This window comes from Lagopus muta, chromosome 1 (genome assembly GCF_023343835.1).
Source record: "Lagopus muta isolate bLagMut1 chromosome 1, bLagMut1 primary, whole genome shotgun sequence".
NCBI lineage: Eukaryota > Metazoa > Chordata > Aves > Galliformes > Phasianidae > Lagopus > Lagopus muta.
This window is the reverse complement of record NC_064433.1, coordinates 186,326,756-186,344,183: the sequence shown is the minus strand read 5'-3', so window position 1 is coordinate 186,344,183 and position 17,428 is coordinate 186,326,756. Positions and strand designations below refer to the sequence as shown.

General features: G+C 38.7%; 1 protein-coding gene across 7 annotated transcripts in view; it reads right to left on the bottom strand.

The window, feature by feature from the left end:
* Positions 1-17,428, bottom strand: part of GRM5 (glutamate metabotropic receptor 5) — a 247,650-nt gene that overhangs the window by 46,535 nt on the left and 183,687 nt on the right. For all 7 annotated transcript variants that reach the window (XM_048939815.1, XM_048939845.1, XM_048939829.1 and 4 more), the window contains 2 exons: positions 15,356-15,591; positions 1,764-2,010 (listed from right to left, as the gene is read on the bottom strand). In XM_048939815.1, coding sequence (XP_048795772.1) covers positions 1,764-2,010; positions 15,356-15,591 — 483 coding nt within the window. The remainder of the gene's footprint in view (positions 1-1,763; positions 2,011-15,355; positions 15,592-17,428) is intronic.

Genomic DNA, 17,428 nt, shown 5'->3' with positions numbered 1-17,428 from the left:
TTGTATCTCACACGCATCTAATGAGGCTGGACTTTCCATAAGTCACATTACACTGAGATTCATAATATGGAGGCTCCATGCTCTCCAGTGAAACACTGGTGCTTTACTGTGACTTGTGCAAATGAATGTGCACAATATAATTCCTTCCTCATCTTTTTTTGGAATTGAACGTTGAATATAAAGACACCAAAGTATTTGTTAAATTCCTTCAGGCGAATGGAATTGAAACACTATTGCTGAGAATGCCAACATGAAAAAAAGGTAAATATAAGGTTCCCTTTGCAAAATTTAGCTGTTGTCATTGGTGTATAGTGTCTCATATTATTTATTTACTGCACACTTCACTCTTTCTATAAGAAAAGAGTGGAAATGAGATAGGAATAATATAGGATACAATTAATTGCACCTAAATATCACTAAAATCAAACAGAAATCTTTTAAGAGAAGTCTGTGACAAATTTCAAGCAGATTTTGTCAGAAAAAAATATCCAGGCTGAGTAATTTTCTTCCAAATTCAGCAATTTGTAAAAATTGAAATGCATAATGGAAGACAGCCTTGCTTACCAAAACAATGCTAGCAATAAATTCCCACCCTTTTTTTTTCTTTTTTCATTTCCCTAGTTCCTCTGTTTGAGTTTTCCTGACAGCTCATGAGGCGCCTCCTTAGAGTTTGAGTCTGAAGATTTCAGAAATGTGTGTTTCCAAAAGACTGGTTAAAGCAGACTGTTTTGCATGTGTCTGGCCTGCTATCTTTTGATGAAAATGTTGACACTACAGGTTTTCAAATAAAACAAGAAAAAAATAATTTCTGAAATTGTAGAAAACTTTTGAAATATCAGAGTATTCTGACCAATGGGATTTTATTTTCTTGTCCCATTCTGTTCTTTAGTTAATTCTTTTCAGTTTACATTAGAGGGAATGCAAATAATGAGTGCACAGTATGACCAGTTTTCCCTCTAGTCATCTCACAGACATTTAAAACCTTCTCAATAATGTTGACAGAAAGGACTGCCTTGATCAAACTGGAGTAAATGCAGTGAAATGAGGCAGGAATCTACTTGCTGAACTAGAAGGAAAAAATAAATACCCTTCAAATGTTATCACACTTGTTCATCTTCTGACAGTTCAGTAGCAGAAAACCAGAAAAATTCTCATTAGTATTCTGAGTATGTGCTTCCATATGGACATTGCATGTATGCCACAGCAAATCATGTTTAGCTCTGTTTAATTTGTTTACAGCAGTACACTGTGAATTACAAGTTTAGTGTGTTATGCACATGGTACTGCTTCATTTGGAAGGTAACGAGGCAGATTTTTAATTATTCAAATCAGAAAAAAAATCCCAGACTAATCAATACATCTTTTGTATTTTAGCTTTCTTAGTAAAGGAACTACGGTTAATTATTCAAGTAATGACTTCTTACCTTTAAAACACATAATTCTGAAATACCCAAAGAGAGAAAGAGTAACACTGTGATGGACATTATGGTCTCCAAACAGAAAATTGAGGGTCTCATGGTTTGCCACCCACAGAAAAAGATTGACTACCTGAAAAACTCATCTGTTTTCTCCAATCATATTATTAGATATAATTAAAAACGCACAGTAATAAAAAGAGTTATTCTGAAAAAATAAGTTCAGAAAGTCTAAAAATATGAAAAACAAGGAATGAGATCTTAGTTCTAATGTTGTGTGAATGATCTATAGCATACAGTTTGCATGTCTGCTGTTCAAATAGTTTGACAAATGTTAACAAATGTTACCTTCCTGGCGAGTCACCATTCTCATCAAACAAGATCATGTCCCCAGAGACTCCAGTAAAGTTGGTCTTCATGAGGGACTCCAGCAGCTTTCGTCCATCTATGGGCTTCATGGCATCACAAAGGCCCACATAGCCTGGACACAGCGACAGCTGCATGTTGTGGAGGCCGTAAGCCATTGAGTATATTGCGTTGATTACAAAGCCCATCTTGGAGTCCTGAACGTGCTGCGTCCTCAGTGTCATCTGGCCTGCCAGGGAACATCACAAAGCAGGTGTTTAGGTATTTAGCAGGGCTGAAACACAACCAGCTCCTCAGACATCTGCTAATGGGTTAGTTATTAATAATGGAAAGCATCCCCTAAAGCTGCTCGTAGTTCTTATCACTATGCAGATTGACTATGTTAAAAAAAAAATAATAAACAGTAATAACAATTTAAAAAATAAGAATTTTACTGCCCAGTTGGTCTTACTACTGCAATTTTACTATTCAGCTGATGCCGTTCCCTGTGCAACTCTACACCTCACAGAAACACCTCAGAAACCTTTTTAGTGAATACTGGAGGTGGAGATGCTAACATGGGCTGCATACAATGGCGGCCTTGCAGGTGATACTTCTATTTCAGAGAATGGTCATCAATACTGTTTGAACAGATTGACCTAGGCACAGGTTTTTTAAATGTATAAAAATTTACTATGCTAACAACTCTCCAGTCTCTAGGTCCTTTGCAACTCTCCATTTGAAAAGTGATGATAATGATGCAGTGCATATGAATGCATTAAAATGTCCATGAAGAGTTTGATGGTGTAGGCTGGGTGATAACTGTCATCCTCTTAAGCCAGAATTGGTTAACCATTTCTATTTTCTTCTGCAGCTCCTGAGAAAAGCACAAGAAAAATTCCTTCAGCAGCATCATATAATGCAGTGCCTTTAGCCATAGAATCATAGATTAATAGAATCATTAAGTCCAGAAACACTAAGATCATCTAGTCCAACTGTACACCAACCACCAATATTTCCCTCTGAACCATGTCCCTAAGGAGGTCGGTATGGGAACAGCCAGGAATGAAAGAAACCAAAACAGAATTCTCTGTCCGTGTTATTGGAGCCTCTCTCCCAAAGAGAAGCAGGCATGGAGCATACACCAGCCCACCTGGGCTGCTGGAGCAGCACAGTGTGAGAAAGCAAGATGTGCTGTGAAAATAGTGATGTACAGGCATTTCATACAATCATTTGAGTTGAAAGGGACCTTTAAAGCCATCTTGTTCATTGCCCCTGCAATGAACAGGGACACCTACAGCTCTATCAGGGTTTTCAGAGCCCCGTCCAGCCTGACCTTGAGTGTCTCCAGGGATGGGGCATCACCACTTCTCTTGGCACTTTTCTTGCCTTCTGCATGATACTGGAATTGGCACTTCCAGTTCCAGTCAGCCTCAGGATTAATGTTTAACATTATGTATAGTTAAGGGATATGAGCTTGAAATATCTGTGATGAAATAAGCTTGGGAGAACACAGAGTGTTGTTCATTTCTTCCCTTCTACCAAGGTATCACTTTTTTCTAATTAAAAATAATAGGCATAAAAGCTGCAACAGTGGAATACATGTAGAACCCATATTAATTGAAATTAAGTGGAAAATTGAACAAGGATATTACATTGCAATACACAAAACTTGTTTTAACCAATTATTCATCCTCTAAATTAACCGCTCACAAACCATGCAGTTAATTATGGTAGCCACTAGAATGAATCAGATTTGCATCAGCAGTAGTATTTATTATGAAACAATATTTCAGCTGCATTATTGCATATGATTGCTTAAACTTCAATGACTTAATTCTTACAGGAACACTCTCCACTGGGCTTTGTGCTTCAATTTTATTGAATTATTATTCTGACTTTTTTTAAACATTGAATCTCATTCAGTTCACCTGATAATTTGAGGCTGCTTAGCTCTTCGCAGAAGCTGCTAGTAATTGTCAATGAATTTGTGAGGGAATTAGCCACGACAAGAATTTTAATATACTTCCTACTGCTGGAGAATATTTTGCTGAGATGTTATCTGGCTTACTTTACAATACAGGGGCAATCCAGCCTGCCATGTCTGACCATCAGTTTATATGACCTCATCATTTTGTTTGTTTTGTTTTGTTTCTGCAGCTTCTAATGAAGCACTGGCACGGGTTGCACAGAGAGGTGGTGGATGCTCCATCCCTGGAGACACTCCAGGTCAGGCTGGATATAGCTCTGAGCACCTGATGGAGCTGTAGGTGTTTACGTCTATTGTAGGGCGTTTGGGCTAGAAGACCTTTAAAAGTCCATTCCAACTCAAACATTTCTATGATTCTATGAGTTTATGGTTCTAGTTAAGGTGAACATCCCCAAAAATTAGACAATGTTCTTTTCTTTTTTCTTTTTCTTTCAGTCTTCGAAACAACAACAGCACCAGCAATTGTTAAGTCTGACAGTGTTTTTCAGCACCTGTTTCACAAAGTATGTAGGCATGCCAAACTTGAAGCATATTAGTAACCTTCACTATTAGTGAAGGTTACTAATATGCTTCAAGTTGTGTAGTAGTGACTATTAGTGACTTCAGTGATCTTGTCAGTGGTTTTAAGGGAAGTTAGAATGGATAAGTTAGAAGCTGGCATCTCAGCCAGAAAATATATATATATATATATATATATATATATATATATATATATTTTAAATTTATCTCTAAAGTGTGTCTGATTCAGGTAGCCCTAAATGCAATGTTTGCTTACATGTTATTTCCCTCTGTTTTAGCTGGAACTCAACCACTTACATTTATTGACAAGCATTATCTTCAGTCAAAAGCCTCTCCTGAGGCAGGATCATTATAAGATTGAGATGAGATTGATGAATTTTATGATGACGTCAGTGATGTTCAAGGGAATCAGCTACACTTTTTATCATGAAAAATATGAAATTCTAATAGAGGTTGAAGAGTTCCTATGGAACTACTAGGCAGAACATAAATATTCACACACTGGAGACCATTTGCTTGCTTATAATACCCATGGTAGAATTTATCTATTACAGTCAAAATAAAACCTACATCTATCTGTTTTACTCAATCTTGTACATTCCCATACAAGATAAATTTGTAAAGAAGGAAATAAAGATATTTTACTTTCCGAGGGGCTGGGAAAATCTGGCATGATGGCATGGCATGGAGGGGTAATCAGGACATGTCTACATGAATGTATTAGCTCACTTCTGGAGTGGGCTTTGAAAATCTATCTCCAAACCATCCCTACACACCGCACTTTAATTTGCATTGAGTGTAATGTACTCAGAGAAGTGTAATTAATTTTTACAAATAAAACTAAATAAGTTGCAGTGTACCAGTAGATATCTGATGTACTACAGCTGCAAATGGACATTCACACCAGAGGATGAGGTTAGTGCCAGTTTGGAGCCAAACTCACCCGAACTATGATTCAGAGGGGATATAAGGAAAAATCTCTGAAGGAGTGGTGAAGTGTTGTGACAGGCTGCCCAGGGAAGTTTTGGAGTCACCGTCCCTGAAGGTTTTCAAGAACTGTGGAGATGTGACACTGAGGGACGTGGTCAGTGGGCATGGTGGGGGTGGGCTGAAGTTGGGCATGTTGATCTTAGAGGCCTTTTCCAACCTTAATGATTCTACGATTCTATGAATCCCTCTTTCCTCAGAGACTCAGAACAGATTCAGCACCACTTCCAGGAGCAGGATGTACAGAACTACACTTTGCGGGTCTTCAGTGAACGCCTATTGCAATTTTGACAGGATTAAGTGATATTCTGTGCTTAAATTAGGTGATTTTTTAGAGATGTAGCTTATTTTCCCATAAATATAGTTTGCAATAATATCAATCTATTTGTAAGTATGTGCTGAACTTACTGATTATGTTCAAATGGCTATAGAAAGTAATCTATATTGGAGTACATCAGAACCAATAAGCATGAACTCCGTGTCATGCTAATTACTGCAGAAATAGGAAATTCCGCCTCCTGCAATTACAATGTACAAGGCAAAGGAAGAAAGCAGGGTGTATCAAATCATACTGAACCTTAATGAGGAAACTGGGATACTTATAATACAAAATGATCAAATATTGCAGAATGATCTGAGAAATTAGGAAATCTCTGTGGTTAAAGCACGTGAGCAGATCTCCGGATTCTATTCTGTTTACTTCCTAGCCTTGTCCAAAATATTTTTGGCAAGTACATAAGGGCTAACTCTATTATTTCCAAGCTGTGAATTTATGAGTCTTTGAATTCTGGTTTTGAAGACACACAGCCATTTCTATCTATAAAATACTGAAGAGACAAATCCTATGCCTTGTTAGCAAATCAGATAACCCACCATCTACCATTTTTTCTTTAAACGGAATGTTCGTCACGAAGAGGATTTATTCTCATTATCTCCAGCTTTTCCTGTACCTAAAGCAATAGGCTTTTTACTGACTGGGTACTAAAATTATTCTGGATTTCATGGGAAAGTATGTCAACATTTTTTCTATCCATCTTTTAAGAACCTCTTGCTACATAATCAAATCATATATAGTGTTCAGGTGAGACTTTGCCATATGGTTAAATGCATTAAACGCCAACTGAAGAATTTACTGCCATTGGAATAGGTCTTTAATACCCACGTTTCTTCCTGTGTAAGCATATATTATGTATGCCTGGATTTATCTGTATGTTCCCGGATTTATCACAGGACTGTAACTTCACCAAAAGTGAAGAATATTTCTGTGAGTGGTGAACTTAACCGGCAGCATTACAGCTCACATATTTTTTGCCCACTATCTTGGGAGAGACTTAGTTTAGGATGCTCCAGCAATATCACAGCAGAGGATAAAGGCAGGGCTATGCTACAGAACCTCATGAAAAAGACTTGAGGCCATGTGAAGGCGAGCTTGGGTTATACACACAGAGTGACAAGGTATGAGCTGGGGCATCATGTTAGCATGAACCCTGGGAGGTGATGAGAGGATATGGAGAGGGCTGGCTCTGCTAGCAGCCGCAACCTCTGTTTAACTGTGCAGAGTGCTCAGCATTACACTCCTTGTCCAAATTTGTTCTTTCCTGTTGTCACATCTCCAAAACACAAACACACAGATGATGGAAAAGAAACACAATCTTTCATCAAGAAAGTGAGTCCGACTGGCAATGGCTCATGTCTTGGATCTATTTAAAAGCAATTAGCATACTAATGGGCACAGAGCCAAGAGAGCACTCAGGGGTGCTCTCAGATCCACACAAGGCGGCAGCAGCTTGAGGCTCTTCTGCCCCAGTGCCACCAGAGCGCACCTGGGTATGGCTGCCCCAGATGTGGGATGTGCTGCTGCTCCACCAAGCAGGCACAGCTGGTAGGAGGCTGACAGCCATGGAAAGGAAAAAGGAAAAAAAGAGAAAGAGAGAAAGAAAAAGGGAAAAGGAAAAAGGGAGAGGGAGAGGAAGAGGAAGGAGAAGGAGAAGGAGGAGAAGGAGAAGGAGAAGGAGAAGGAGAAGGAGAAGGAGAAGGAGAAGGAGAAGGAGAAGGAGAAGGAGAAGGAGGAGGAGGAGGAGGAGGAGGAGGAGGAGGAGGAGGAGGAGGACAGGGGAGAGGAGGGGAGGGGAGGGAAGGGGAGGGGAAGCACTTAAATACTGAAACTAAATGAAATTAAAATAAATATATAGAGTAAAAATAAAATAATAATGTAAAATAATCAACAAAATTAGGGAACGGAAAAAATAGGATATTTGGCTACAGAGGAAATGTCATTTTGATGCTGAGGCAAAAAACACACCTCAACACATGAACAGTGTAAAAACAAATTGTAAACAAAACACCTCAGTGCTACTGAGATGAGAAAGCAATTAAAAAAAAAAGTTCATTTCAGTGCCTTTCTTTCAAATTATGGGTCACTGAATCAACATGCTGCTATGGCATTTTTCAGATTTGACAAGTAAATATCTCTCAGTGCAATCCACTCACCAACTGTTTTTGACCAGTTCTAATTTTCCTTATTTTGCAACTGAAAGCCAGTGCTGGTGCCATTATTCTTAATGTGAGCATTGTCAACAGAATTTTAGATTCAGGCAGGGCTGAAGGACCAAATCCACTGTCCAAAATGCAGTCCTTGGTCAACTTTGTTGTCTACTCCTGTTTAATTCTACAAGAACAAGGCATATTGAGGGCTCTCACAGCTCTGACTGGAGGCTGACCTGAATTCTTTGGAGCCTATGAAAGTTTGGCTTTTATTACTAAGTTCAGAAAAATCAGTGGAAAAAGTAATAGTGATCATTAGCCTCGGGGTAAGTAAATAAATAGATTTCCATTTCCTCACACTGCTTTCTTAGTAACAATATTATTCTTCCACCTTCTACAGAATTCAATTTCTTTGATTATAAATTACAATCAAACACAACAGCTACTGAAGCAAAAGCAAAACTTTCTGCACTTGCACACATGCTTGCTTTAAATCACAAAAGCATAGAATAATTAAGGTTGCAGAAGATCTCTAAGATCACCTAGTCCAACCATCAGCCCATCCCTACTATGCCCAACTAACCACATCCCTCAGTGCCACATCTCCATACTGAACACCTCCAGGGTGACTCCATCACCTCCCTGGGCAGCCCATTCTACCACAAGACCAGTCTTTTTGAGAAGAATTTTTTACTACTATTTAACCTGAACCTCCTCTGGCACATCTTAATGTCCTAAATATTTTCTATACATGTAAGAAGTTGAATTCCTGAGATAAAAAGATGATGACAACTACTCCAATTCACCCATCTAATAAGAAAGATATAAAATCTGGATATAATTAATTATTATTTACATTCATTACCCATAAAATTGTATTACTATTTTCTATGTAGCTTTCAAGGTTCAGAAAAACAGTGAGAATGGTAATGAAAGTGATGCAACCACAGTAGAACAGTGTATCATCAAAGGATCCTAAGTATGGAAGAAAGAAAATGGGGAGCATGGAGTAAAAGAAAAATAGATACAGGTTTGTATTCAGGTTTTGGAAGAGTTACTGAGGAACTCAGTAATAGCAGAGGAAATACTGAATTTATTCCAGAATTTGTGTAACAGAGATTTTAAAATCAGGTTCAGTGCATATAGGAAAAGCGTTTCAAATAGTCATAACAGACCAGGTAACAGTCATTAGTGCCACACTGCTCTGTGAGCCAGAAAAGGAGTGATATATCTACATAAGGCTCTCAGCTCAGCTTGTATCAGGCTTCTGGAAAACTCAGAGCTGGACCTTGCAGCTGATCTGCCTTTGGAACTTTCTGGACCCGAACCAATATTATGGCAAAAGTAAGAGATGTTAGAGTTCTAGATCTTAGATGTGGTCTGTAAAAATGAGTCTGGACCATCCCTCAGCTACACAGTGCTCAAACACAACACATCATATATTAAACTGAGAGACAGACAGGATGTACTCAGGAGAATTAAAATGTCCTTTGAATTACTCTTTAAAAAATATAAATAAATTTTGAAGTCATTTATTTTGATTTGTTTTTATTTGCAATCTAAAGATAAAAGTGTGGGACTGTCACACGTTTGGGAAATATGGGGTTCAAATGGGACATATTCCTTGAAATATGGAAAATAAGCCATCCACTCTGACAAGGGATTGCCTTTTTATCTGCTCAGCTTTGACTAAACCAATTTTGGCACTTGAGCTTGAATTTAACTAGTAGATTATTAATTAGCATGTTGCAGTGCAAAGACTGTGCAGTTAGGTGTGATTCCTAAACTCTGACAGGGTGCATCAAAAGGCCATTTGTTAAACAAAATTCCTGTTGAACTGAAACCCCAGGATTTTCTCTATGGGTTGTTTTGACATCATTAATAGTATCTGTAGCTGGATGAATTTTCAGCAAAGAGGTTGATAATTTCTGTGTTTATGCTTTATGTGTCTTTCTGTACATTTAGCTACAACAGTTTTCTCACATTTATCCCAGATCTCCCTTTCTGCAAATAAGCTCTTTCACTCTTAACCCTGTTCTTAATTGCTGTCAATTTTTGCACACTTGAACAAAGTGTTTTTATCTCAGAGAAGCCACATGATTAAACCAGGACAGGAAACACTGCCTGCTGAGACCCATTCATGATGTTAACACAAGTTTCATTTTCCCTGTTCATCACGTTGAGTATGTTCTTCCTTACAACCCTACACTGACTCCTTGACTCCTTTAGCATGCTGGGCACAAACAGCTTTCCTCACTTTTAGTGCTCTCTGTGTTCTATCTGAGGTTGATCTCTGACTATGCTTAATTCATCTTTCATCACTTCCCTTTGAGTTTTCTCCCTTGCTGCTTCAAACCACAGTATTTAATGTCAGGATCCTGCTGTAAATAAAAACCTGCAAAAAGGATCCACGACCTTCCTTAAGATTCTCATTTCTATTGTGCCTTTAAACAAAGCTATCAGTACTTTCTGAAGGCTTACCTTCTGTGAGTCAAATCTGATGTTACAATGCTTCATCAGCATTAGCCTCTATTTCTTTTCTCTTCATTGATCTTCAGAGATACTTGGGCTGTATATTGTGGTTTTGATCTATATTTAAGTAGTACTTAAAAAAAATCTATTCCATCTATGCCTCTGGATTTTATGTATCATGGGAAAAATAAAGTGATTTAGGAGCAAAGGCAAAAGGATTAATTTAACAAACAGATGAAATAAATCTATTTTTGCTCCAGCTGACTTTGAAGACTTGGCTTTTTCCACTAGAATTTTACAACATACTTCCTTTAAACTGGGTTTTCTTTTTGTCGTAATGTGCCAGGACAAAAAGGACCAGAAGCAAAAAGAATTTGATTTCTGATGAACAGACTTGCCTGTGAGCAAGCAAACATATACACACCTAATCTTTAAAGGTGCAAGGGCAATTGATAGCAAGGAACTGGATTAACCTTCTTTGACCTGAAAATGATCAAGTAGTGTTACTCATCTGGTTCAAGTTGCACACTTATTCATGACCTTCACTGAATTGTGGTATGAGATAATAAAAAAAAATCTGACTCATGTCAGAGGGGAAGCCAAATTCAATTCTTGTAAAATGCCTGGTGTTCAGAGGCCATTACACGTCTCCTGTTCAAGATGCATTTTACACTCTTCACTCTGACTCTTGTGGTCTGGAGGTGGCTTGTTGCATCTCTCCTGTGGCATGGAAATGATTACATGGAAACTCAAGTCAGATAAACCTGCAAACTTCTCACTTTCTGTAGTACTCTAACTAGGCAGAAAATCAATGTACTTAGCAACAGCAGTGACGGCCATTTGGATTAAGTTTGTTCAAATCTGCAAATGAAAAGCATGCTTGACTCTAAAATTTTCTCCTCAGTGTGAACTAAGTGTATGTGAAGGGATGGAGATCTTTTAGAACTTGAGAAAAATGAGTGAATAACAAATGGTTTTGATTTCTCATTATTTATTTATTTACTTTTAAATTTATTTTTTGTATTTTATTATTTGGGTAATTTCAGTCTTGTTTTTCACACCTTTATAAACTGTCTATTCATTTCATACCTGTACTTATTTTCTTACTGTTTAACTAAGTTGCTTATATTGTTAACACTTGCTTATTTTTCATGTTATTAGAGCCAGTAGACGGAGAATAATTATTATTTTTTTTCCCACCAAGGTAATGATTTTTGCTTTTAACGCTCATGGACTCATAGTCATAGAATCATCTGAGCTGGAAGAGATGTTTAAAGATCATCTAGTCCAACACCCCTGCAACGAGCAGGGACATCTACAGCTAGATTCGGGGCATTAGAGGCTCAGAGTCCAATCCAGCCGGACCTTGAATGCCTACAGGGACAGGCAGCCAACAGATCTCTGAGAAAGCTCTTCTAGTGCTTCACCAACTCTATTGTAATAAACTTTCTTGTATCCAATTTAAAGCTCCCCTCTTTCATTTGGAAATCTTTTCCCCTTCTCCTGTCACAACAGACTTCATTTGATAATGGCCTCATCTATCAACACCAATCAGCCCTATGTTTTTAATTTTATCATTATCTCAAGTAGTAGTAAGCATTTTTCAATAAGCTCAGTATCTTTAATTGGGATCTTGGGAAATCCCTTTACCTTATTTTTGTTTTGTTTTGTCTGTATGTCTGGATTTTGTATGCAACTGTTGGAGAAGAGAATGTATTTACCTAAGTAAAATGAAGGGTGCAGTTCTGTTTTCTTATCAGGATAAATCTGAAGCAACATACATACACATTGTCACTCAGGAGTTCTCAGGATAGTCTACAAAATACTAGTGACCACGGAAGGCAAATGTTGTCATTACACTTATGAATCCTGAAGTGAGGGAATTCCAGACTCAATGTGGTTAAAGTTAGGCACTGTGCAGCCCCCAGAAGCAGTGCAGGAAGAGGGTAAGAGGTGCTCCAGGCACAGAGAGGCCCACAGAGGAGCAAGATGTCTCCCTGCAGCCATGAGCCCCAAATGGAGCAAATCTCCATGCACAGCCATGGAAGAGCCCACTGTGCAGCAGCAGATGAAGCCTGGAGGAGGCACAGCCCTCCTGTGGATACCCCCACAGGAGCAGCCCTGGGCCAGAGCCGCAGCACCTGGAGAGGTGACCCATGGTGGGTCAGGAAGGCTGGAAGAACTGCCACCCATGGGACTGTGCTGGAGCAGAGCCTGAAGGGTAGGCTTCATGGGATGGAGCCATGATGGAGAAGTGCTGAGAGAGCTGCATGTGGGATCAGTTGTGGAATGATGGTGTCCTGTGGGTGGGAGCCATGTGGAGAAGGGTGACCATGGAGGAGCCTCAGAGATGACATATTATGGATTGAGAGCAGCCCCCATTGCCCATAATCCCGTGCCATCCATGACAGTAACTGATGAGCTATCTCCCTGTCCTTGTCTCAAGCCACATGAGTTTTCTACATTTTTTTTTCTCACCTTGTCCTTCTGAGGAGGAAAAGTGAGAGAGCAGAGTGATAGATCTTAGACATACATCAATTGTTAAACCACCACAGTCACTGAATTTCCTTTTCAGAATTTTGATGTACCTAGACCACAACCACAACTATAAAACTGAGTAATGTGATGACTAAGGGTTTTCTTTGTGAAAATCCTGTACAGTTTTAATGAGAAGACACATTGCTGTGGAACAGTGTCCTTAATCTGGTGAAATACACAAATGAATTAACATTTTCTGCCCTGCAGCAACAAGAAAGAATTAAAGCTATTCTAAACCATTTTTTGTTCTTTTACTATAGCTATCATGGCCTACCAATGAATATGAGAATAAAGCTGAAGGAAAAATAATTAGAACAATATATTTGGAAGATTAGTTTTTTTCTCCATCCTTGATTTACAGTTCAGCAGATCGTGATTCTTATGCGTTTCTTTGTATGTTTGAAATTCCTTGAGTTTAGGAACCTACTTAAGCTGTAGATCGTTTAAGATTTCTTTGTGGGAAACCCTTCTGTGATGAGTGCTTTTCCAAATGTGCTACTTAAGGTCTGTGACTACATTGCCTCATACCCACAACTGAAAGACTTCATGTTTACAATAATATCTTTCTGGACCCCTATTTATTTATTTATTTATTTGTTTTTCCAATGGTGAATTGTATTTTATCCTATGATAATTTGTTTGCAGGGATTAATTTTATTTTAGTCCCTATAAAAGACTGTAGGCACCCATGTTTCACACTGACCAATCTTTCATATAATCCAGAAATTAGATTTTCCCAATGCTTGTAGAAAGTAAGTTAAAAAAAAAAAAAAGAGGATACACTGAAAAATCTAGTTGAAATGTCACTGCTGATGGAGAACACTGATAGAAAACAGATTTTTATGAACTTATATCTGCTCACATCTACTGTACTGACATCTCAGGAAAGAGATCTACGTTATTGTGGAGAAATCAATGAAGTTCACTGCTCAATATGCAGTACCTGTCAATAGAGCAAATACAGTCTGTGTTGGGCTGTGTTGGAAGGTTAGCAGAAAAAGATGCTAGAAGAAGGTCAATTGAATGTTAAAGTCATACAGTGAGATTTTGAGATTTCTAGATTCAATTTCCACCTCAGCTGCAAACTTCCTCTGCAATCTTGTACAAATCAAAAGGTTTATAAACCGTAAAGGGGACTTAGGTGTGATTTCTTTCTTGTATAAAGCTAAAAACTTTAATCCCCAAAAGCCATTTCTTGGTCTCACAGGTGTGTGGAAATTTGACATTTTTAAGAGGGAATGTCCCTTGGGGCTTAGAGATGTGGTTGCACTGATGCCCAGCATGGGATCATCCCAGGGTGCCCATCAAGGGGTCTTGTTCTCTCTGTCAAAGATATCCAATCCCAAAACCATTTTGCAGTGAGAGCAAATCTGTTGGAAATCTGAAGAAAAGCCTGACATCTGTCCTTTATGTGTAACTTGGCAAAAGAGATTCAGATTAATGCCTTACTGCGTCTGAAGAGCTTTAATGCTACATCTCCGACTCACCATCAGGACAGCTGGCCATTAGGTCTCCTCTTTCACTTCCTTCTTTTTCAAATTGTTTGAAACCATTTCAAAAAATCAAATAATGAGAAAGTGAGCAAGGACTATGACATAGATTTCCTTTCACAGACGTTGGTTTGCAGTCATTGCCATCATCTTAGGGTATGGGAAAGGCATGAGAGTATTTGTGCATCTGAACACGCACGGAGAAAATTGATGTTACATATGCACTTTGGTGAATATACTCACAGTATCTGCTTTTAAGGCTTGCACTGATTTTCTCCATGCTGTAGGACAACAATGCAGAATACCTCAAATTGGTATCAGCCCTGAAAAGAGTATCTTAAACTTCAATTGTAGTTCATGGATTTCATGCAAATAAAGGATGAAGGATGTTTCAACCAAAACTAAAATGTTTATGCCCCTCAAGAAAACAATGCGATGGAGCACTGTCTTAGTACTGAAAGGAATCTCATAAGACAAAGAATAATTAGCAGAAGAAAAACAAAAATCTTTACATAGGCATCACATCTTTCTGGAAGAAAAAATAGTTGCTGCTGTTTTGCAAAAATGACAAAATGTTGTGGCAGTTTTTGCTAAAATCAGTTCAATTTCATGAAAAATATCAGCTTTGTCAAAATGGCATTTTCTAAAATGACTCACAACTGAAAGAAATCCAAATGAAATCTTTCAAATCAAATAGACTTCTATCTGAAATAATGAAAGAATCTTTATCATTATCATCTGTACTTCAGATAATTTTTTAATAAATAGACTCTCTGTGATAAGAAAGCATGATTAACCCTGTTTCATAAAAGAAGCACTGAATATTAGACGACAATATTTTTGAAAATAGTTAGATGCCTAGAAGAGTAGAGGAGCACCAAGTTTTTCAAATATTGAGAGTAGTTAGGTGCTGTGGTACTATCGATTTGTTTCTTTAGAGAGCTGAGTACTTTTAAAATTGTAGCTGTTGTCACTGTGGAAAGACCAAGGGTTGCAATTCCAGCTCTTATTTCAACTGCTATTCCATTAGACCAGGTTGTATCAGCTCAACACGAGCTGTTCAGCACACCTTCAGTCACACTGGTTTATGCAGCAACAGAAATAACTTCACTTACTTGTGCAAGTCTTGTTGTATTTAGGATTCTCTTGAGGAAACCCTTCCAGACGGCACTGGAACCTGTGCTGCCAAAATTCCTGAAACCATGGATTTCGGTGATTGGTTTCTGGCCGAAGCTCCAAGTAGTAATCATCAAACCATTTAACATCAGGAGACTGGAGCTTGATTGTTATTCCACCAACAGCTTCACGCTGATACCCGTCTGTCACATCGTACCTGTCTGCCCAGCCATCACTGCAGGGGTAAACATAGACAGCATTGACTATTCAATGGAGTAAGAAAAGGGCTTTCTCAGAAACAAAATTAGGATCCTGAGAGCACATGCTCACACCTGTGACTCGGACTGCAGTTTAGCAATGCACCTGCAGTGGAATCAAAGAATCATTTCAGGAAAGGACTTTTAAAGGCTATCTAGTCCAACTGCCCTGCAAGGAACAGGGACTCTTACAGCTCCATCAGGTGCTCAGAGCTCTGTCCAGCCTGACCTTGAGTGTCTCCAAGGATGGGGCGTCCACCAGCTCTCTGGGCACTCTGTGCCAGCACCTCACCACCCCTGTTGTAAAAAATGTTTACCTGTTATTCAGTTTAAATCTCCCCTCTTTTAGTTGAAAACCATTTCCCTTTGTTCTATCACAACAGGCCCTGCTTAAAAGTCTTTCTCTTTCTTTCTTATAGTCCCTTTAGATACTGAAAGGAATAACATTTCTAAGATTCAGTTTTTCCTTTTCCTTGTGTTTGCTTGTAACTGGCACCTTCTACTGAGATATTATTCATCCTTCACATAATTCCAACAGCATTACAAATCACATGTCCCAAAATCTGCTATATATAGACACAGCTCTGCATCACATAAAGTTCACGTGAGTTCTGGGAAGAAAAATCTTGGATTTGGTGTTTTACTGACACTGGGATGATGCTTCTCCTACCTGCAAGGGGACAGCGTTGAGGACAGGATCTCTGACAGTGCTGGCAGGCAGTGAAAGGCAGCTCTGTGTTGCACACCATGCCTCTAATGTGCAGTGGGGCACGACACAAAGAGCTAGAAGCAAATTTTGAATGAGCTGACACTGCTCAAGCAGAAAGACCAGTTCATAGCTCAGCTGCTGTGATAGCATGGCATTGCATCTGAAGCAATAAATCCTCTCTGCAGACATGACTAATGAAGTTGGGCAGAGCACTAAGCAGATGTCATGCGTTGCTTCTGTTTCTTGGTTGATGGTGGCTGGAGTATTGTAGATTTGCACGGCACACATAATTTTAATCCTGTTCTGTTAGCCTATCAGAGCTTGCAACACACCGACCACAAGTAGTTAGCAGAAGTGACTGAAGGCACAAATAAAACAAAATGTCACAAACGTCTCAAGATAATTCCCCTCTCTCTGGCTTCATAATGGATTTCCCTGGAAGTATTGAATTTATTAAGTTTCACTCAACTCTACTAAAAATATGCATATCTCATCAGAGTGTTCCAAATTCCTACTCCTTTATCATGAGCATGATATTTCAGTTTTTCAAAAGCCCCAGGTCTTACAGAATTACAGAGTATTCTCAGACTCTTTGTTTTTCCTCTAGAAAGTCACTGATGTTAATGATTGTAGAGAGCACCTTTAAATCCTAAAGGTCAAATAACTGGGGGATAAAAACATCTTAATTTATCTTACTTTAAAACTTCATGAGTTGTTCAAAGTAGCTCTCACTATTTTAAGCTAGTCATAGAGTAACTGATGTAGGTGACCTTTAGCTGTATATTTCTGTTGTTCTATTTTGATCATCTGCTTTCTGGTTTAAACTTTGCTCCTGTATTCAAGAGCATGCAGGAAATCTGCTGCAGTCACCTGGTCCCCAGCGCATCCCCTGTTCTCTACACAGGGACTGAGTTGTCATTACACATTGCAGAAGTCACACAGTGACTCTTTCTGCACAAGACACTTTTACCATGAAGCCTGGACCCTTGACTACATCTTACAAGTGCAGCTGCAATGTCAATAAGTAGCACTTTCACCAGTAGCAAAAATAATATCCAGTGTGAGAGGAAAATGAAGAGACTGTTAAATATGCTCCAGATTTCAAA